Source organism: Zingiber officinale, chromosome 9B (assembly GCF_018446385.1).
Source record: "Zingiber officinale cultivar Zhangliang chromosome 9B, Zo_v1.1, whole genome shotgun sequence".
In the NCBI taxonomy this organism is placed as follows: Eukaryota; Viridiplantae; Streptophyta; class Magnoliopsida; order Zingiberales; family Zingiberaceae; genus Zingiber; species Zingiber officinale.
This window is the reverse complement of record NC_056003.1, coordinates 57,611,045-57,635,140: the sequence shown is the minus strand read 5'-3', so window position 1 is coordinate 57,635,140 and position 24,096 is coordinate 57,611,045. Positions and strand designations below refer to the sequence as shown.

The 24,096-nt window shown below is 32.7% G+C and overlaps 1 protein-coding gene across 2 annotated transcripts in view; it reads left to right on the top strand.

Annotated features, from left to right (window-relative positions):
* The first annotated feature begins 1,004 nt into the window (after nucleotides 1-1,004).
* LOC122022697 (probable phosphoinositide phosphatase SAC9) overlaps nucleotides 1,005-24,096 on the top strand; it is a 106,752-nt gene continuing 83,660 nt past the window's right edge. For both annotated transcript variants that reach the window (XM_042580765.1, XM_042580766.1), the window contains exons 1-4: nucleotides 1,005-1,409; nucleotides 1,558-2,156; nucleotides 15,562-15,694; nucleotides 18,234-19,447. In XM_042580765.1, coding sequence (XP_042436699.1) covers nucleotides 1,340-1,409; nucleotides 1,558-2,156; nucleotides 15,562-15,694; nucleotides 18,234-19,447 — 2,016 coding nt within the window. In that variant the 5' untranslated portion in view covers nucleotides 1,005-1,339. The remainder of the gene's footprint in view (nucleotides 1,410-1,557; nucleotides 2,157-15,561; nucleotides 15,695-18,233; nucleotides 19,448-24,096) is intronic.

Sequence of the window (24,096 nt, the reverse complement as noted above, 5' to 3'; positions counted from 1 at the left end):
CGATTCGCCATCTCCTTCTTATCCCTTTGCTTTTAGTTATCAACGACACAACAACACACTAGATCCGGCGGACGGTTACATAATTGGCATCGTCGTAACAATCGTCTACCCTCTCGTTCAAGGAAAGAAAGGCACATGTGGCTTCATTATCCCTGCGTAGCTTAGACAGAAAGAAAGATTTAGTTTAAGAGAAAGGCTCCAGTTTATATTAATGCTTCTAAAATCATTTTTTTCCTTCTCCGTAACCTCCATTCCACAAATCCTTCATCCCTAAACTTCCATTGGACTCCGCTCCCCTTTCCGTTAATGGAATCATCTTCGACGAGTACCTTCGGATGCAGGTAGCCAGACTTTGTCGACTCTTCGTCTCGATCCCGAGGTGGTGACTCGAGGGACGAGCCCTTATCGTTCGTCTTGTTGCGCCTTCGCATCATGTGCAACTACGGCGCCCACATCCTCACCCCGCTGCGCGAGGGGGGGGGGGGGGTGACCGTCAACGTTGCCCCTGATGGATCCGCCCCTAACTCTAATAAAAAAAAAGAACTTAATTATTATTTTCTTTATTTTTTTTAAATTCAAAACAACATTTTACTATATTTTTATTCTAAAAATATAATTATTTTAATACTACTCTGGTAGTTAATAGTTATATAGTAATTGGTATAATTCATTAAAGTAATTTATTTTTTAATTTAACTTATAAAAATATTATATATAAAAAGTTTTTTATATAATTTTTTTATCAATTTGATTAAAATTATTTAAATCATATAAAAATTATTTTAAAATTGTTATAACAACTTATTAAATTAATTTGATTTATTTTAATATATTTTAATAACTATTGCGTATCTTCTAGAATGAGTATTTTTAATTAAAAAAAATTATTTTAATATTTTAAAAAAGGAAAAGTATGTTGACTGAAAATACTAGAAGGTTTCCACCGTTGAATTTCAAACTAGATTTGATTTAGACTCTAATTGGACGTCCATCCGCATAATTTCGGTTCGCCATTGATAATTTTGGTTCAATTTTCCGAACCGCCCTCTTTTTCTTGCCCCTCCATTTTCCTACTCGCGACGGCGATAGACCTTCCCTGTGAGCGCCGGCGGCGAGCGGCAGCTGCTTCTCCTTCGCGAGCTCCAGGAGTTCATCGCCACAAGGTCCTAGATGTGAGATCCCGTGTCCCCGATTCGTCAATTTTCTTCTCAGATTCTTCCAGCAGTTGGCGACTCCTCCGTCTTTCTCCTTCCTACTCTCCTCCAATCGCCGTTTGTCGATGATTTAGTTTATTCGGCGTAGATCAAGGCAATTACTGGAAAAGCATTGAAAGCGAGCCATGTCTGGCGTCTCTGCGCCGGCGATATCACGGCCATCGACCTTTCACAGGGCCGAGATCTCCCGAACCGGTGAGTTATACCGCTAAATTAAATTTAAAATTTCTGATTATTTTATCTGATCGTTCATTTCAAGTTAGATCTGGGCTTAACATTGGGTCATTCTCAAATATGGAATTCTTTTTGTTCTCATGCGCGTTAATTTCTTCTCATCGTACAGGTAGTTATTCGAAAGAATCGTCTGTTCGCATTGTTGTGCTTGAAAATAGTGACGTGTTTATTGTTGTTAGCTTATCATCACGGGAAGATACCCAAGTAATATTTGTTGATCGTACTACTGGCACGTTGTGTTACGATGGGAAGGTTGGGAAGGATGTTTTTAGATCAGAGGAACAAGCTCTCAGCTATGTCACGGATGGATCAAGGTTGCTATGTAAGAACATTACATATGCTAGAGCGATACTCGGTTATGCGTCACTTGGGAGTTTTGGGTTGCTTTTGGTTGCAACCAAGGCTACTGCTACCATTCCAAATCTTCCTGGTGGTGGGTGCATATACACTGTGACTGAAAGTCAGTGGATCAAGGTTCAGCTTCAAAATCCTCAACCACAAGGGAAAGGAGAATACAAAAACATTCAGGATTTAGCAGAACTCGACATTGATGGTAAATATTACTTTTGTGAAACAAGGGATATCACCCGGCCTTTTCCGAGCGGCAAGAGATATCATGAACCAGATGATGAATTTGTTTGGAACGGTTGGTTCTCAAAGCCGTTCAGAGACATTGGGCTGCCAAACCATTGTGTCATTCTTCTCCAGGTGTGTAAATTTGCATCCTACCTATTAAGGAAGTATCAAGTATGAATAAAAAAATTAATGTAGCTTAGTTAAAATTTCTAAGATGAATGTGGGTGGTTATTAGAAACAATAAAATGAAAAAAACTTTATTTGGTGTTGTTCAAATATATGCTAAAATGGGAAAAAAAAATCTTGAGATAGTATGCACCTCTTCAAAGATGGCTAATACATTTTTTAAATAGAAGAATTTTCTAATATATGGCATTGGTAATTTTTCTTTTTTTCGGTATAAAAAAGTTTACTTTGTTTTAATTTAATAGGAGTTTAGTGGGGTTAGTTGAATTTCCCAATTTGCGATATTTGTTTTGATTTGGTTAGAGTTAGTTCTATAAAAAGTGGTATCATTCAAATATAATGATGATTTTTTGACTAATAAATGAAAATCTATTTTCAACTCTATATTTAAGATTTTCCTTCCCCGGGACCCCACATGGCAGGATCTTCGTGCACCGAGTGCCATTTTTTTTTATATTTAAGATTTTCCTCTTTGTTAGGTGTTGCTCACAAGGTGACATTACGATTACCATGATGTGCATTATTGTTGCGTTTTGAATTATTTTTTCAAATTACGTTGTAGATAATATAACATAGAATAGGTAGTGGCATGTAAACATCAAAAGTTCTGCTTGGTATCCTTGATTGTATAGCATGTGCAACATTAAGATACTGTCTTTTCAATATTTTGCCACAAGGACGACCAAAAGAATCGAACTACCCTTAGGGCTATTGTCTTACCTTTACTGATGTAACCTACAAGCTCACTTACATGTTTCCTATACCTTAAAACATTAAAGGACATTCGAGGAATACATAGTTTTTTTGCACAAATCAATAATAATCACTAATCATGAAGTGTATCTACCTTTGTCAATTTCCATCTCATGTTTTCTCATACTTCTTGGAAGATCATTCTAAAATTAAAAAGAAATAATTTACTTGTTCAAATCTTATGACTTTACCACTCTTCTTGTGTAGAGTGAGAACCGCCATACTAAGTGTTTAGTGGATTTTTTTTCTCGTGTCCACGACAATGCTTTAGCATGAAATTATATTCTTGAAATATCTTTGCCCATGTAGCCTTTTGACACAACTTCTTCGCAATAGGATAAAACTTAATACATGTAAGATGAACTTGTTGTAGTAAATGATATGGGCAATGTGTCTTAATAATGGCATAAATTAATTCATCACACGTTTACTAATGCTCTCTAATTTTGTTGATTTTTTTTTTTTTTGCTAAAGAATGCAATAAAATTGATCTTCCTTTAGGTGCTATCTTTATACAATAACAACTGAGCTTTATCCTACTAGGTGTGATTGGTTATATTTAAATAAATTTTATTGTGTTTTATCATTGCTAACCAAGTCTTCTTGGTTTTCCTCTTTCTCGTTTGATGTGCATATTTGTCATAATTTTATATCGCCTATAAAGAGCATTTATTAGTTGTCGAAATACATGTCCATACCATCTTAAATGCTCGTGAAAGAGTTTTTCTTCAATAAACACAACTCTAACTTTCTCTCTATTATTCTCATTTCCTATCCTATCAATTTTTATATGTCCGTACATCCACCTTAATGTCCTATCTCTGTAACTCTCATATAATGCTCACGTGCTAAGTCATAATCCAATATTCAACTCCATATAACATAACAGGTCAAAGTATCATTTTGTAAAACTTCTCTTTAAGTTTTAGTGATGCTTGTATTTTATATAAGACATCACTCTTAATCTCTTATCCTTTTGTAAAAATGATCCTAAATATTTAAAAATTTAAAACTCTTACTTGCAGGTAATTCGTCATCTCCTAAATTAACAATTGTCTTATTGTACCTAATATTCTTAAAGTTATTTTATATATTATGTTTTTACTCTACTAAACCCAAAACCTTTCATATCTAGTGGTTTTTGGCTTTCTGCCCGGATTAGAGCTTAGCATTTATTTCTTTACATGTTTTATCTATCAAAACAATAGCATCTGCAAACAACATATACTATGGTAATGGGTCTTGAATGTGTCATGTTAGTTCATTCATGATTAGTGTAAACAGATAGAGATTGGTTAATTCATTTACTCTTGTCATTGTATCCTTATATATATCCTTAATTATTTCAATATAAGCTACATTAACATCTTTCTTTTCTAAAATTCTTCACGTAATTTTTCTTGAAACTCTATCATAAGCTTTTTCTTGGTCGATGAATACTATGTGTAAGTCTTTGCTTCTTTTCTCGATATTTTTCAATTAGTTGTATATGAAGATGAATAATTTCTTTTACTGACCTTTCATACATGAATCTAAATCGATTTTTGATTAGTCTTCTTCCTTAGTTTTTTTCTATCACTCTTTTTCAAAGTTTCATGGTCTGGTTCATTAACTTAATGCCTTTATAATTCACACAATTTTGTACATCTCTTTTGTTTTTATAAGGGGTTCACTTATTAGACATATTTTTTATTTGCAATATCGGGTTGAATAACTTCATAAGTCATTCACCACTGTAATACTTCCCTTTATTGGAATATCATCTGGTCTAACCACTTTTCCATTTTGCATCCCATTTAAAATCTAATCTACTTTTGAGGTTTGAATTTGCGATCAAAATTTAAATTTCTATATACTAACCTATTTAAATTATTTAAGTTAAGTTGATCATCTAAACCTTTATTAGAAAGTTGATTAAAATTCTTCTTTCAACATTTTTTTATTTCCTCATCATTTACTAGTATCCTATTGTATTCATCTTTAATGCATTTTTAATTTTTTTTTTGTTTTTGCAATTGTATAAGAACTTATAAGTCATTTGTTTTTTCCTTCATTTTCTCCTACACTTTCTTATTCCACCACCATGATTTTTTACTTGGTGGTACACGCCCTTTTCACTCGCCAAGTATGCTTTTAGCTACCATTTTCAAATTTAATGTCATCTTATCCATATCATATTTGAGTTTTTATGTATTTCTCCTAATACCTGTGCTCCTACCCTCTTTTTTAATATACATTGTTTCTCATCTTTTAACTTTCACCATTTGATTCTAGGAGCTGTGCACTCTTTCCTTTTATTGATAATATGCTTAAAGACTATATCTAACACCACTAACCTCTGTTGGGTAGTAAATTTTTTCCAAGGATGACTTTGTAATTTTTACAAATCTTTTTATTCTTTTTCCTAACAATAAGAAAGTCAATTTGCGACTCATTATTCTTATTTTTGAATATAACTAAATATTCTTCTCTTTACTTGAAAAACATATTAGGTATTAGAAATTTATATGCTATTGTAAAATCCAATATAATTTTTTTATCCATTTCTTATTTCAAAATCATAACCCCATGCACCCTATCATATTCTTGATTTCTTACTCCTACATGCCCATTTAAATATTCTTCTATTAAAATTATCTTGTTTAGCGAAATTTTTTGTACTACCTCATTTAGATTTTCCCTAAATCTATATTTGGTGTATGTATCTAATCCTACTTAAAATGCATTTATGTTAATTACATTAATAGTTTTTTTCACTACCATTATTTGGAGAGGTATAATCCTAAGCCACTTTCTAACTACTCATAATATTTTTTTAATGAACTATTTACAATAATAACTACTCTATTTCTTATTTTATTCTTTCTTGTTTAAAATAATTTAAAACTTGAGTTTTCTATCATCTTTGCTTTCCCTTCTACCCATTTTATCTCTTGCAAACATAAAGTATTAATTCTTCTCTTAATTATTATATCTACTAACTGCATTGCTTTATCGATGGACTTTTCTATGTTTCATGTTTCAAATATAAAACAATCAATATTCCTATAATGTTTGTTCTTATTCAACCTATGGTGTGAGAGTTCATGCATATTTAACACTACATCTAAGTTTTAATGGAGATGTATCGGTTCTTATTGAGATGGTGTAGTTGGACCCTGCAATGTATTCCTTCTTAGGAATAATCTAGCATTAATATAATAATTTGATGGATCTATTCATAGAACATTTGTCTTAATTTGACGTTTTCTAGCAACCTAATGCAACTCTCAACCTTGTTAATTCGGACTTGGACCGACATCGGTGAATTTGTGTTATCTTTATAAAAACCTCAACACTTTGGAAAGATTTGAGTTGTTAGAAACCGAGTTCATTTTTTTATAAATCTCTTCAAATGTTATAAGTATAAACCTAATCCAATGGAGCTTCCCTATCTCCAGATAGCGTGTAATTGGAGTTATGATCATGATAAAGTCCTTAATAAAACACAAAAAACGTAATCTAAGAGTTACGAGTAATGGAAAGTTGGATATATATGGGTGTGGTAATAGGTCAAAAGATTTAAACAATTATCAATGGAGACTAAAAATTAAAACAACTAAAGAGCTCTCTCTATATGTATGAATCTTTAATTTCTTTGCACGAATTTAATTGAAATATTCCCTAAAGATTTCCTTAATGTTTATTTAAAACAAATCAAATATACAAGGGAAAATTTAATATTTTATTAACTTCTCTTTTTTTTGGGAAGTTTTTCAACCATGCTTAGTAAACTGTTCAATAGCCTGTGAAAATTTTATAGGAACAAAAATCAAAAGGACCCTCCTTATTATCGTTTTTGTTAAAAGGGTGCCCTTTTTAAAATATATCAAAAGGATGCATGTCTTATTTTTTTTATTAAAAATGCTCATGTTTCAATACTATTTCTGGAGCAGTTTTGGATAAAAACTACTACAACTTGGTGTAAAATTACTCTAAATACTATTGCTATAGCAGTTTTGGATAAAAACTACTACAACGTGGTGTAAAATTACTCTAACTTGGTCAAAATGCCCTTGTTCCAACTTGGTTAAAATTGCCTAACTCGGTTAAAATTGCCAAACTTGGTTAAAACTATAGGATCGTGGGGATTGATGGAGGGGGAGGGGGTGAATATCGATTTTTTTTTTCATCGTGTGTTCGTTCTTACTTATCTATCAGGGTTAGTACGTGCAGTGGAATAATAAATAACTTAAAGAAAGAAGATTACAAAGGATTTATTTGGTTTCCAAGTCCCTAGGGTTGGTACTCCAAGACCTATGTATAAAGACACTTGTCCACTAAGTCTTCTCCTTTTCGGAACTTTTCCAAAGGCGGAGAAATCTCTTACAAATTAAATAAATACAAACACTAATAGATAAATCAGTTGCATATATAAATAATGCAGACAAGATTGTCGACGGTCTAAGTCTTACACTCCTCTTGTCGCTTCCTCGATCGCACTAGTAGAGTTTTGAGATCTTTTATTCGAGCATAGAAGAAGAGGATTGAGAGAGAATTGTTATTTTGGGCTTTGGTCTCGAGGTTTTTTTATAGGCCTAGATCGATAAACCTATAAACCTCATTCGGTAACCTGATGCCCACGATTGCCTTCATCGTGATTTGGACCAAGCCACGCGATCTTGTCATTATTAGGTTTATCGATCAATCGGAAACTTTTTGGTCAATTGAACCAAGTCATGTCACTGAACCGGGTTCGAGGCTAATTGAACCCATTCGGTTGATTGATTGGTTTTCCGGTTGACCAGATGGGTTCAAGTCCGGTTTGACCGAGGTCAAGTCCGGTTCACCCCAAATTTGGTCCAGCTGTGTTCGATTGTGTTTGTCTGCTCTCCGCTTGCTTTCAACTGATGTTCCTGTAAGACACATACAGACACAAACAAGAAGCCTAATCATGTAAGTCTACCTCTTGTTCGGAGTTCACTCCTTTAAGACTTCTTACCACCTAAGATTCACTCCCTTAGGGTTTCCCTTTGCCAAGTATTCGATCACCTTGACCTACTAGGACTTGCCACTTGCCAGACATCCGGTCATCCTTGATCTGCCTGGACTTTCCCTTGCCAAGAATCTGATCACCCTTGCTTGAACTTTTACTAGTCATCCGGTCAATTTTGACATGACTTCCCCTTTGCTATTCATCCGATCAACTTTGATCTGACTAGACTACTCACTTCCAAACATCTAGTCCTGTTTCGATCAACCCTTGGTCAAACTCGACTAGATAGGTATATTATCAATATCGAAACCTAGAGGCTAATTGCACTAATAATTTTTGTTTTATTTTTTTATTTTTTTATGTTTGACAATACTTTTAAGTTATGCTTATATCTTATGGGGCTTATGCCAAATTGAGAGGCCATAAATTTTTCTAACTTAAACCTTCCTCTTCCCTAAAAACATACATCAAAAGATAATTACTTAAGGTCCTTAGGTTTTGCATCAACAATTATCTTAGTCAAAATTTTCATCCAGCCTTTGTAAAAGACTAATATATTTAAAGAATTTCCTTTGAAAGTAGTCATTTAATTTTTCAAAACCTTTGAAAAACATTCAACACATTTTCAACAACTTCTATTTCTAAGGGTTTACAAGGTCTTGCATTTTCAAAATTTTGCAAACTATGATTTTTGAAAAAAATTGCAAAAGAATTTCCAAATAATGATTTTTAAAATATCCTTTGAAAAGTAATTTTCAAATATCTTTGCAAAGTTTAATTTTCAATGAATTTTTTTGCCAAGTAATTTTTATAGGATAATTCCAAGGATTTTTTGAGAATATTTTGAAAGGTATGTTATAACACATTTTCAAATAGTGTCAAAGTAATTTTCAAGATAATTTCGTTTTTTTTTCAAAATATTTTTCAAAGTATAATAATTTTGAAACATCAATTGTATTTTGAAAACTCTTTTTTAAATATTGATCTTTTAATAAACACCTCTCCGTTAACCTAACACACCTTTAGGACATCCTTGTTAACCACAAGGAAGACATACTTATGTGTCTAGGGGTCTAGGATTCTATAGTTGACCTAAGGATCTAGAAGTTTAGTGTTGGTCAAATAGTTGTGAAAAGCACGCGCATAGGCGCACGTGCCATTTGTGCTTGGGTAGTGACCTAGGTGCAATATTTGAAAGAAGCACGCGCCTTTTGAGAGGTAAGGTGCACTTAAGGCACGATTTTCCTCGCCTTATTGAAGTGAAAAAAAATTTAAAGCCTAACTCATACCTTTAATTACCCTTTAAATTAATTAAGTTGCATGCATGAGGCACATTTTTCTAGCATGACTCTTTTCCTCTTCTAGAAAATGAACATCAACCTTTAATTAGGTAGCATGTATACTATACATTTGTCTTGAGTGACTCTTCTTCTCCCCTAGAAGATGAACATCAACCTTTAATTAGGTTACATGCATGTGACACATTTTTTTTACATAACTCTTCCTCTCCCCTAGAAAATGAACATTAACCTCCCTTGCAAACTTATTTCTCTTTGCATGACTTTTCAATATTTGAAGTTTGTTTTTTCTTTAATTTGAAATTTGATTTTGATTATGAAGACAAACTATTTCAATATTTGAATGTTAGTGAATTTTATATTTACATTATTGTTTAATAGTTTATGGATTATGATTTTGTTTATGAAATATGTTAGCAGAAATTTCTTATATATGTTTGAATTGTATAAATTTATACCCAAAGTGCCTTATTTCGGTAAGGCGTGCGCCTCACCTTGCACCTAGCGGCTCAGGCCCCATAGCACCTTTGCACTTTTGGGCGCCTCACGCCTTAAATAACTGTGTCAACAGTTTTCAAAGGTGTATAATGTTTTGAAATATATATATATATATATATATATATATATATAACGTTATTATGTTGCATGATTATTTTGAAAATAATTAAAAAATAATTTTATAGATTTTGAAAATGTTTTAAAATATTTTCAATTTAATTGTTTTTATCATCTCATCTGTTTTATGTAAATAGAATACACGGTTGCTTTATGAGTTTTGTAAAATGATTTTCAATTCTACTTGATTGAGGTTAAGTTTGAATTGAGGAAGGCTGTTTGACCTTTGTTAGATTCAAGTTTAGCCTTCAGTCAATTAAGTGGACATTTCTAGACTCGGCTTTTAGGTCGTGGGAACATAGGGGTCTTCTTAATTGGATTAACCACTTCCTTAGACAAAGCTAATTCAAGAAATTGAACACTTAACTTAGAGTAAAATCCTAGTGTAACTAGTGTAGGATGCAGTGAGGTAGCTTTAGTTAGTTTCTCTTAGATGAGTGCACCAAGCAGGATACTCCTTATCAAACCCGGACACACTTAGGTGGCGTTTGGTTTTTTCCTAGGAATCGGAATGGGAATGAGTATCATAGTATTGTGGAATGAGAATGAGTATGAGTTTGAGTATTATTCTTAAAAATAATGTTTGGTTAGTTAAATATATTCAATCGAAATGAACCTAAATTTTCTTTTTTACCCTTAGAGGAAAATAAGAGAAAAAATTAGATAGAAGAGAAAGTTGAATGTGAGAGAAAGTGTGATGAGAAAAAAATGAAGAGAGGGAAAGTGTGATGAGAGAAAATGAGCAGAGAGAACGTGATAGGAGAGATTGAAAAGAGAACAAGTACGATGAGAGAGAAAGAGTGATGGGAAAGAAATGAAGAGAGAGAAAGTGTGATGAGAGAAAATGCAAGATTGAGAAGAAAAAGTATGATGAGAAAATGTGATGAGAGAGAAAGTGTGATGACAAAAAATAAAGAGAGGGAAAGTGTGATGAGAGAAAATGAGGAGAGAGTGTGATGGAAGAGAATGAAGAGAGAGAAAGTGTGATGAGAGAAAATGTAAAGAGTGTATGGTAAGAGAGATTGAGGAGAGAGAAAGTATGATGAGAGAGAAAGTATGAAAAAATGAGGAGAGAATGAAGAGAGAGAAAATGATGAGAGAGAAAATGATGAGAAAAGGATAGAGAATGTGTGATGAGAGAGAATGAGGAGAGAGAAAGTATATTGAGAGAGAAAATGTGATGATAGAATGAGGAGAGAGAAAATATGATGAGAGAGAAAGTATGATGAAAAAATGAGGAGAGAATGAAGAGAGAGAAAATGATAAGAGAGAGTATGTGATGAGAGAAAATACAGAGAGAAAATGGTAGAGAATGTGTGATGAGAGAGAATGAGGAGAGAGAAAGTATATTGAGAGAGAAAATGTGATGATAGAACAAGGAGAGAGAAAGTATGATGAAAAAATGAGGAGAGAATAAAGAGAGAGAAAATGAAGAGAGTGTGTGTGATGAGAGAGAATACAGAGATAAAATGGTAAAGAATATATGATGAGAGAGAATGAGGAGAGAGAAAATATATTGAGAGAGAAAATATATTGAGAGAGAAAATGTGATGATAGAATCAGGAGAGAGAAAATATGATGAAAGAGAATAAGGAGAGAGTGAAATGAATGAAAATTTGAACAAAATATACTAAGGGTATTTTCGTCCAAAACTTAATTCACATTCCTATTCCATCAAAACCCAAGAGAGGGGGTGGGTTTCATCCATACCAAAGTTTTTGGGTTTCATTCCAAAATCTTGATTCCATTCCCATCAACCAAACACAAAGTTTGGGAATGAATCCATTCCCTCATTCCCAAACCCTTAAACCAAACGCCATCTTAGATTAAGTATTACTAACATACTATTATCCCACCCCGTCTTGATACTATATTGTCAAGGTACGATAATTTTTTTTTCTATCTAGTCATTTTATGATTAAGCAAATAATAAAAAACTAGCATGCATGTCATGACATGTATATGCATAATATAATTAATTTTAAATATGCATGTTTATGATAGACATGTAATATGTCAATAATGTATTAAATTTTTTATTTGATACCTTTTGTGTTAACTCACAAATGTGCTAATCCAATTTGACATATTTTGATTTTTATTATGTTAATGATTTTTTTGGGTATAATTTTATTAATTAGTTCCATATTTAAATGGTACTCGATGATAATTATGTTCATTACTTGTGTTTGATTTAGACTCGTAACCTAAGTCTATGTTTTTAATGTTTGTGATTTTATTTTTCGAACTTTGTTTTTTCTATTTTTTTTATTTTTTTAAAAGTTTAAGATTTATTGCTTAAATTGTTTAAATTTAGATTTAATTAGTCATTGTTCATAATTAAAAGGTGCTTTATTATAATTCATTTTATGATTTTCAAAATTTAAACTCAGATTTTTAACATTTAAATTTGAATTAGTTTTTTAAGATTTGAAAATTTATTTTCCTGATTTTTAAAATTTAATTTTTTGATTTTTAAAATTTGAATTTGTCTTTTTAAGATATGAGCAAATATCTTTTGAATTTTAAAATTTGAATTTATGTTTTAAGATTTGAAGTTTTATTTCTGAATTTTTTAAAATTTAATTTCAATTTTTTATGTTAGAATTTATTTTTTTTATGATTTAAATTTTTTTTTGAATTGTTAAAATTTAATTTTGGAATTTTTAAGATTAGAATTTATATTTTTAAAATCTGAAGTTTTATTTTTTGTATTTTTAAAATTTAATTTTAAATTTTTAAGATTAAAATTTATCTTTTTAAGATTTGAAATTTTATTTTATGAAGTTTTAACATTTAATTTCAGATTTAGATTTGAATTTATCTTAACATTTGACTTTAAGATCATCTGGATTTTTAAGATTCAAATTTTTAATATTTGAATTTATCTTAATGAATTAATCAATTTAAGGTCATCTTGATTTTTAAGATTCGAATTTTTAATATTTAAATTTATGTTAGCATTCAAATTAATCAGGTTGTTTTGATTTTTAAAATCCAAATTTTTAATATTTAAATTTATCTTAATATTTAAATTAATCAATTTAAGCTTAACTTGATTAATTAAATTTAAATTATTTAATTATTAAATAAATTAACTTTATGTTGGTGGATTGAATTATTAATTAAATTTGAATTAATTAAATTAATTATATTTGAATTATTCAAATTGGATTTAGCTTGAATATTAATTAATTTCAGATTAATTAAATTAAAATGATTAAAATTAATGTTTTTCTTGATTATTAATTAATTTCAGATTAATTTTTAAATTAAATTAGATTTATTCAAATTTACTATATCTTGATTGAATTGATCAAAGATCGTATCAAGATTTTGTTTAATTTGGTCAATATCTAGATTGACTTGATCATATTGTTCATTAATTAATTTGGTGAATGTCCCTACGGGGGTGTCTAGTTAGTTAGAGGGGATAGATTTGCTACAATGGGGCAGAGATTAATTTTCAATAAGCGCATGTCTCTGGGAAAAACTCCTTCCATCCCCTAGTCACTTGGCGATCGACTATAAGTGGATTCCGTGATTTACCTCCTTTCACATAACCTGGTGACAGGCGCCTGGGGTGAGCGTAATCACCTTTTGTTACAATTAAATTTATTTTCAAGATTAATTAATCTAAATTAATTAATTTTGAATTTATATTATTAATTGAATTAATATTTTTTAAATTAACCAAATGGCTAGATCTAACTTATTGCAAGAATTATAAGAAACTAAATTATCATGCATTTAAAAAAGGATATTTTTGTAATTAAATATAATGACTTGAATTGCTTCCCCTAATTCTATGTTTTTTTTCTTCTCCGAGTAATGATTCTTGTAATGTCCGGATTGCTTGAACTTGAAGCACATGATGTGCTCTTTGTTTTTCCGGACTCTTGGCATTGGTTCCTCTTTGGCCGCTGATTGTGCTGTTCGAATCTTACAAGTAGGATACTTTTATTTTTTTGTAGTGCCTTCTCTCCTTGCAATTAAAACATATTATATGATATTTAAAGTTTGAATCGATAATCATACCTTTTTTTTGTTGACAAGAGACATCTGTCCACTGAGTTTTTTCCTTTATGAAACTTTTCCAAAGGCGAAGAAAACTCTTACAGATTTAATAAATACAAACACATAGATAAATCATTTGCACATATAAATAATACAAACAAGATTGTCGATGGTCGGTCCGGAAGCCCTTGAGTGTCTTGCACTCCTCCTGGGGCTTCCCCGGTCTCACGAGCAGAGTCTTGAGATCTTTTCTTCGAGCACAGAAAATAAGAATGTTGATGGTTGGTCCGGAAGCCCCTGAGTGTCTTGTACTCCTCTTGGCGCTTCCCCGGTCGCACGAGCAGAGTCTTGAGATCTTTTCTTTAAGCACAGAAGAAGAGGATTGAGAGAGAATTGTTATTCTGAGCTGATTTCAAGGTTCTTTTATAGACATGGATCGGTAAACCTATAAACCTCTTTTGATCGACTAGATCTGGTTAAACTTAATCCCCACAATCGAGTTTATCGCGATTTGTACCAAGCCAAACAATCTTGTCGTTATCAGGTTTATCGGTGGTTTTCGGTCGACCGAACCAAGTCACATCATCGAACCGGGTTCGGACCCGGTCAATCAACCCATTCATTGAACCGGGTTCAGACTTGTTGTCCCATCGATCGGACCGGTTCGGGTCCGGTTCAACCCGGGTAAGTCTGATTCACTGCAAACTTGGTCCAGTTGCGTTTGATTGCATTCGCCTACTCTTCGTTTTGCTTCTAACTCTAGGTTCCTACAAGACACACATACAAATACAAACAAACAAGTCTAATCGTGGAAGTCTACTTGATCTACCAGGCTTATCTTTGACTTGGAGTTCAAGACTTTTCACCATCCAAAGTTTACTCCTTTAGGATTTTCCTTTACAAGCATTCGATCATTGTTGACTTGCCTAGACTTTTTTTTTGCCAAGTATTCGGTTACCCTTGACTTACTTGGACTTTTACTAGTCATCCTATCAACCTTGACGTGACTAGTATTTCCCTTTGCTAGTCATCCGATCAATCTTAATCTAACAGACTTTTCTTTGTTAATCATTCGATCAACCTTGACCTAATTAGACTTCTCTTTTAACTCACTTCCAAACATCTGGTCTATTTGGATCAACCCTTAGTCAAACTTGATTAGACATAGGTACACTGTTAAATATCGAAACCCTGAAGGATGATTATACCAACAAAAACTACTCCAATACTATTGTAGTAGTTTTGATCTAAATTGCTACAATGTAGAGTAGTTTGACCAAAATTACTTTAAGTAGTCTCGGCTATACTTTGTTCCATTTTGATTAAAATGGTTATACATTATACTACTTTTAGCCAAAATTGTTACCCATTATAGTTGGTTTGTTCAAAACTGCTTCATGTTATAGTAGTTTGGCCGAAACGGCTATGATAGTGTTGGCACATGGTATTTTTGGGATAAAAATAGAAATTTTAATATTTTTCCAATGTGGGGCACTCTTTTGACAATAACAAAAATAAAGGATGCCCTTTTTTATTGCCTGAATCTTATTGTTGATGTTAATCAATTATTTCATTTATGATTTTAAAAGAAAGCAAATCTTAGTCAAATGTATTTGGACATCCATTTAACATTCATTAAATATACCTAAAGCATACTATTGTTCTTTCTACATATGACTTGTTTTATTTTCAGGGATTTGCTGAGTGCAGAAATTTTGGTGGTACAAGTCAACAGATGGGGACGGTAGCCCTTATTGCACGTCGTAGCAGACTTCATCCTGGCACACGTTATTTAGCAAGAGGACTGAATGCTTGCTGTAGCACAGGTGAGATACATTTGTTATCTGAATAGTGACATTTACATAAATCAAAGATCATATGGTTCCTTAGCATCTTCTTCTTTAAAGATATTTAACACCTTGAGAATTTACACAGCTAGGGGTGACTCTAGAAATTGTTTGAAGTGCGTATGTATCGCTTTCAGTATAATCTAAATAAGATATGTTTAGTTTGTAAACATTTTTTTATCTATTTTTTTTCAAGAAAGTTTTAAAAATAAAAACTAAGAGAGCGTTTGATTTGTATTTTCTACGTTTTCTATTTTCATTTTATGAGAAAATGAAAAATGCGTTTGATTTGCATTTTCCTCGTTCATTTTCTAAAAAAAGAGAGCATTTTCTAAGAAAACAGAAAATGCAGAAAAATCATTTTCCAAAAAACTGGAAAATGCAGTTTTCTGAAAATGAAAATGAAAATACAAACAAACCAAACACTCCCTAAATATTTGTTAATTTTGTGTTGTATTTTCAGGTAGAGTCTCCTTAGTTGTTTGTACGAATAAAGACTAGTGAGTTTTGAGTTATAACTGGCATTTGAATTTGATTGGGATTTTCCAATAGATTTCTTGAGGTCATTCTTAGATAATTGAAGTGTTAGGTCAACTTAGGAGTCAATTATAAACCTTTTGCTTAGAAACAAAAGGTTTTGTTTTTGCTCTAGTTTACTAGTGGAAGGACTTAGTCAGTTAAAGTTATTGTGTCGACTATTCCAAATAATGTGTTTTTTGTTGAACTTGAGTTGATTTGAAAAGTGATTAATCTACTAGAAAGCTATCAATTGAAGGATAATCTTGTTATCATAGCCTTAAGAGTCAGCCATTTGGAAGATTGAGCAGCCGACGACTGACAAATTAGTTGTTGGCGGATAAGTTTGCACAGCTTTTTGAGTCAACTGAATATTGGAACATTTAACTGAATAAGTGTTTGTGTGAAATGACAACTAGTCATTAACTAATAATGTTTTCATATTGACTTTTAGTCAATTGATGGCAATTTGAGACAACTGAAGTTGAGTAAAATATAAAGATTCGAGCTACCTTGTCTACAAATTTGAGGCTGGATTGCCTATATAAATAGGGGTACAAGGCGATCTTGAAACTGAACAACAATTACTATAAAATTCTCTTTGTCCCCGAGCACTTTCAACGTCTCTAGGAGCTTGAAATGAGTTAGAATTTAGGTCTTGTAAGATTTTCAATTTTTACTTTATTTTTTATTTTTCTCTTGTAATTATCATATCATTAGTAGAGAAAAGGAAAGTGGTGTTAATTGCTTTTATACTTACATTATCCATAAAGGGTAGCCTGGTGTACAAGGCTCCCGCTAATATGGGTCCCTGGAATGATCTATTATATGCGGCCTTATCCCGTTTTATAAGAGGTTGTTTTCAAGACTTGAATCGGTGATCGCTAGGTCATATGACAACAACTCTAGGTCACATGACAATAATTTTACTGTTTCGCTAAAGCTTCTCTTCATACTTACATTATTCATCTAGTATCAAAATATAGTATATGTACAAGGCTTTCTTCACCTCGTGACACGAACCACTAGCTTTTTTGTTATGTTATGTTTAATTTTTGTTTATATTGCGTTCACATTCATGTTTCTATTCTAACAAACAAACATGAGAATTTTGATAATCTATATTTCTCCCCTTATTGACCATTGACCTCCGCTAGCTAGTGGTACCCTTTGATCCTACAAAATATACTTTGAATAATCTAATCTCAATTTTTGTATCCCTTTTTCATTTGATCATTCAAAGCACTCATGATATTTGGTATACTTCAATTTCTAAAATCATCTTTAGCACAATAATATTATATTATTATCTTTAGATTACTTGGCTTCACATCATTATTCTTATCTAAATCATGATCTAAAGTTATACCCTTTTTTTTTTTTTAATTTTATAGTATACCAAAATTTAGAGTCAGTATTAGCATTTCTTTATTCCATTTTATTTATCATAAGCATATTACACTTATGTTTGTCCTAATCTCATGTACTAATTCTATTCCTTTCCTAGGGGAAGGTGCTCCTATATTCTAAGTTGTTATATCGTTCTATAATCATGGACTAGCTTCTTTGTCTACGTTATCTAACAAAAATATGATATCCCTTGCTCATGTTGCATCACATCCTTGTGTTGATGTAATGGGACACTCTAGGTAACTTTTTGCATGAGTTTTTTGGGTGGTGGAGGCACTTTGCATCATCTATGGTGATCTTAAAAAATAAGGTTCACAGTAATGTTCAAAGGTCTGGACAATTTTATCATTGGCTGTCTAGGCTTAACAGAAACCCCAACCATCATTGACAGTTTTGCCTACTGCTTCATACTTTTAACTCGTCTACCATAATGGGCTGTATTGTTTTGAAGTTTTAGACAATTGTTTCAACTTCATTGTTTATCTGTATGGGATTCCTGGTGGTTTATTGTGTTTCATGTTCCTGTCAAGTGCTTCAGATGGAACTCTATATTATACATGGATACTGGCTCTAACCGATATTCTTCTTGTAGGAAATGAAATTGAGTGTGAGCAGCTTGTGTGGGTTCCTCGGCAGGCAGGGCAAAGTGTTACATTTAGCTCCTACCGATGGAGACGAGGCACCATACCCATCTGGTGGGGTGCAGATCTAAAAATTGCTACAGAAGCTGAAATTTATGTTTCTGCTAAGGATCCTTACAGAGGAAGTGTACAGTATTACGAGAGACTAAGTCGAAGATACGGTCCTCAAAATTCTGAATTAGATGTTGTCAGACATAAGAAAACCCAAGTTCCTATTGTTTGTATTAACTTACTAAAATGTGGAGCAGGGAAGCCAGAAAACATTTTAGTTCAACATTTCATAGAGTCTGTAGAATATGTAAAATCCACGGGAAAACTCCCTTGTACTAGGATTGAGCTGATTAATTATGATTGGCATACAAATGTAAAATCCAGTGGTGAACAGAGGACAATTGAGGGCCTGTGGGAGCACCTCAAGAGATATGCCAAAGGTATTGACTTTTCTGAAGGAAGTTATTTTGTTTCGAAGAAGCAGATCAAAGAGTGTAAAGGACTAGTTGTCTCTAATGATGATTTTGATGGTGGATTCAACCTGACTTCACTACAAAATGGGGTGATACGTTTCAATTGTGCAGACTCATTAGATAGAACAAATGCTGCCAGTTACTTTGGGGCTCTGCAGATTTTTGTTGAACAATGTGAACGCTTAGGCATATATCTGGATTCAGATGCAATTTATGCTTATTCTTCAATAAACAAGTATGAATATAGTGGACTGAGAAGTCCTTTGCCACCTGGTTGGGAGGAACGTTTTGATTCCGTCACAGGGAAACATTTCTATATTAATCATAACACAAGGACAACTACCTGGGACCATCCTTGCAAGGGCAAACCCTGGAAGAGATTTGACATGTCATTTGAGAGATTCAAGAGTTCAACAATGTTAGCTCCCATAAATCAACTGTCTGATCTTTTCCTACTTGCTGGTGACATTCATGCCACATTATATACTGGTTCAAAGGCAATGCATAGTCACATTCTAAATATATTCAATGATGATGGTGGAATGCTTAGTTCATTTTCTGCAGCTCAGAATGTTAAGATTTCTCTACAGAGGCGATACAAAAATGTTATTGTGGACAGTTCTCGTCAAAAGCAGCTGGAGATGTTTCTAGGTCTGAGGCTCTTCAAACACCTTCCTTCAGTAACTATGCCTCCTCTGAAAGTAAGCAATTGTTCTCCATGACAATTATTGTTTTTTATGCTCAACATATTTTTACTTTTGGTACTTTATTTTTTCCTACAATTTGTGTTTTTTTTTATAAATTCAGTTATTTTGGTCTGACTCTATTTCATGAATATTTCTTCCTGATGGTAGATTTAAATCCAAGCAGAAGTATTTTTAAATTTTTAAAGAAAATCTCAAGTATTCTGTGTCTTTGATTCATAAAACAATACTAAAGTTGATCTTCCCAAATTCTGAGGGAAATTGTCATCAATTTCAAATTAATATTTTCTTATATACACATAGTAGCATACAACAATGGATGTTGGAGTGATGGCTGTCAAAATTGGCAGATAATGAGATATATATATTCTGTATCAATTAATGCCAATATGATACATGAAGATTGGTTTTCTCAAGAAGATCGTTGGAAAAATTTAAAATTCTTTTCAAGAAATCACCTAGAAATGATGTAGATTACGCTAGAAGATAGTTGGAAAATTTTGAACTTTAGCTAAATTGAGAGCTGAGAAAAGGAACCTTAGCGCAACGGTAAAGTTGCTGCCATGTGAAGGTCATGGGTTCAAGTATCCAAGACAACCTCTTGTAAGTAAGTAAGGTTGCATACAATAGACCTTTCTTCGGGACCCCACATTAGCGGGAGGTTCGTACACCGGGCTGTCCTTTAGCTAATTGAGAGCTGAAATTAATGAGATTGTTTGAAATTTGGTTGAGTTAGCTTGATTTAAAAAATTAGAAGATTTAGCAAACTTTTTCTTGATTCTAAATTGAATCCTAGCAAGTACAGATGAGAAGGCAAGAGTCTTCTTTGCTCTTACAAATTCCAGCTTAAATTTCTTTACCTTGTTGCAGCTTGAGATTGTCACGGAATCATTTAATCTTGCTACTACTTGTAAAAACACCACTAGCTAGGCTAAACATTTCATTCATATATCTCAGAGTCAATTGAGTTTAACTGTTGTTGATTAGGAGATAGACTTGGTTCTTCTTATGAATTTAACATTTATTGTAATATACATTAATTTTATCAGTTAATATAATACATTTATGTTATTTATTGATTTTATATTAGTGATCTACTATCAATTAATAGTTTTAAAATATGTCTATTTTAACTGGTAATAATATTAATTTGATAATCATAATGTAATAATACACATTACTAAAATTGTGTTATAGATTTTGTATTACTAATGCAACTTTACTTCTATTATGTATTATTAACACAATTTGTTATTTCATATGTACAATTTTCTTTTTGCATTTTTTTCTTAATGATTTCAATTTCACTGATGCTATATTTATCTGATATGACATGACAGTCTGATTTTGTACTGACTTTGACAATCATAGTTAAAGTTATTAGTACATGTGTTGGTAGCTTAGTCCCACATAGAATATATATATTTTTTATTATGTTAGTCCTTTATATGGTGTCATAATTCTCTTTGAATAAACGATACAAGGATCCTTTTCTTTTTTCTAGATTATGAGTTTCTTGTTTTACTTGGGTGGATAAGTAGAAGGGGAAAGAAGAGGGAAAACTAACATAAAAATGCATTATCTATTGTAAATGGATGACTGAGCTAGAGGGGGTGAATAACAATCATTCAACCTACAAGTTTGATTCTATCTACTCGATAGGGCACAATACAATTAGCATAGCTAAAATGAAGACATGAATGAATCACACTTACTAATTGCTAACACATGAGATTTAAGTGATTCAGCAGCCTTAGGCTCCTATTTGACAACTTATAATGTCAGTGGATAATTTTCAGAAAGCCACTATCTTTCACATTTTTGGTAGCACTATCTTTCACATTTTTGCTAAGCCACCAGAGATGGAGAAATCTCTTACAAGCTCAAGAGAATACAAATGATTAGAAAAAAACTTTACGAGAAAGGGAGAAGCTTTAATAAGACTTGACCAACCCTATTTTTGCCATTGCTAGCCTAAGAAGTCCACGGAGCTCTCCCCTTTTATAGTCTTGAATCCTCCAACGTCTCTTCCTATGTGCCGCCTCCATCTTAGCAACCCTCACGATTCGACCGTTATCATGCAATAATAACTCCTTTCCGCATTCCATGTCAGCCACTATTTGATTGTTCACTTACTAATAGTACTTTGCCATATGAACAAAACTATTCTATTTGCTGGCTCCTCGGACCTAGTTGATCCACAAATCAACTATTTAACCCTAAACCCTAAATTCATTTAGGGTATTAGATTCCCATATCATTAGTTGATTGCTGTCCATCATTGGTTCATTGTTGAGCCTAAGCCCACCTCTAAGGTCGAGTATACTTATGTTGAGTTTTACCCTCACCCTCTATAGGTACATGCCACTTAACCAGTGTTCTAAAAATCGGCCTAGCCTGCCGCCTAGGCCCTATGCTGCCGCCTAGGCCCTAGGCTGCCGCCTAGGCCCTAGGCGCTCGTTAGTCGCACCGAAAACATGTTAGTCGGTCGGCCATGGCGCTTAGGCGGGATTAGGAGGCCCTAGGTGCGAACTAATCGGTCGAATCGTCTAGGCGCCGTGCAAATAGTGCAGGGTTTTCAAGATTTGTTTTAGTTTGAGCTTTTAAATTTAAAGCCCAATTAAAAAAAACTGAAATATAACCTTGAGTTTGTGTCCGATGAAGAACAAGAAATAGAATAAATTTGTGATATTTTATTAGTTGTGTAATTTTGAACTCATTTTAAATTTGATGCTATTGTGTTGGAGTTATAAAATGTGATTTATTATGTAATTTATGTTGATACCGTGAAATCCGCCTAGCGGCGCCTAGTCCTTGCCTAGGTGGCCTAGGCGCTAGGTGCTGGTCTAGCGCTTGACTAACGCCTAGCGAATTTTAGAACATTGCACTTAACACTCATAACATACTAGAGACTTACCATTGTAGCTTAATTTCACACTCGACCATCTCCCGTTAGGGCATGTGTCCCTCAGATACACCCGAGCCTATGATTCCTCCATAAGGTATTAGTGAAGGATGAGAAAATTAAAGAGTGATGAAAGAGATATTTTGATGAACTTTTTAATAAAGGTTTAGATGACCAAGTTTAAAGAGCATGTGGCGAAATTTATTGATCGTTGAGGCCTGTGGGTGTGCGGGGATGCCGTTGTGATCCCATCAGCACACGGGGACACCGCAGTAAGCTTGCTGACACACAGGGACATCGCCATAAGCCCGCCTGTGCGCATGGATATTGTCACGAGCTCGTGAGCAAGCGGGGATGCCGTTGCGAGGTCGCGAGCCTGCGGGGGTGCAGGGACGTCGCTGCGAAGCTGTGGGCGTGGGGACAATGCAAAAACGTAGGTTACAGTTTTAACTTAGGTTATTGATTTCAAACTCCTAGCTATAAATAAAATAATCTAATCATGCTTGATCAAACCCTAATAAAACTATTCCATTAATTTAACACATATTTTATTTATTTTAATTTTAAGAATATATAATAAAATATTTATTTATCATATAAAAATATTTATTTTTAAATATTTTTTTGTATTTTTAATTAATATATTTTATATTTAAAAAAAAAATCAAATCATATCAGCATAGCATGACATGATACAATACCGAAATTATATTATTCCGATTCAGGATCGAAATCTTAGCATGAGTTGAGATTTTAAACCATAGTATATATACAAAATTAAGGACATGTATGAGTATGCAATAACTTCAATAGATTAATTTAAGCATTTCTATAAAAATAAGGTTATTTTTTGGATCAGTTTTAAGTCTAAATCTTTTTCATTAGTCATGAATGAACTTATTGGACACATCCAAGATAAATTACTATAGTGTTATTTATGAAAGACATTGTTCTAGTCAATGAGAATTGTTTAGGAGTAAACGCTAAGCTCAAATCTTTATGTGAAATAGTGAACTAAAACATTTTAGGCTTTGTAGAGCAAAGACCAAATATATGAAATTTAGATGTAACAAGAAAATTGTTATGATATGAGATGCTAATTTATGTGTAACTGAGAGCTTTAATTATCTAGGATCCTTTTTGTAATAGGATGGAGGGGTTATAGAGATGTTTTACAAAGAATAAGAGTAAAATTGTTGTAATGGAGGAGGATGTCAAATAATCTTTGTGATCATAAGGTACTTCTAAAGCTCAAAGGAAGTTAAACTTGCTATGTTATATATAGTTGAATGTTGGACTATGGGTGAATAAAAGTTTGGTTAAATCGAATTAACTGATCGAACCGAACGGTTTGATTATTTTGGAAATTCATTTTTTTAAATATAGGTTATTTCGGGTAATTCGGTTTTAGTTTTAAAACTCCTAATTTGGTTAAACCCAATAAACTGATTGCTAGCACCACAGTTCGGTTAATTTGGGCCTGATGTTTTACGGTTTGCTCGATTTTGGTTGGAAATATCGATCGGTTTGGTTAGTGCGAAAAATGTTAATTTTGATTTAATCGGTTCAGTTCATTTTTGAACCATTGCTCAACCCTATGTTGAATTATGAAGTGAGCACACAAGCAAAAAATGAGTCATAGAGATGAGGATGCTAAGGTGGATATGCGAACATACGAGAATGAAGAGATAAGAAATAAGAATATTAAAGAGAAAGTCAGGGTTATGCTTGTTGAGAGAAA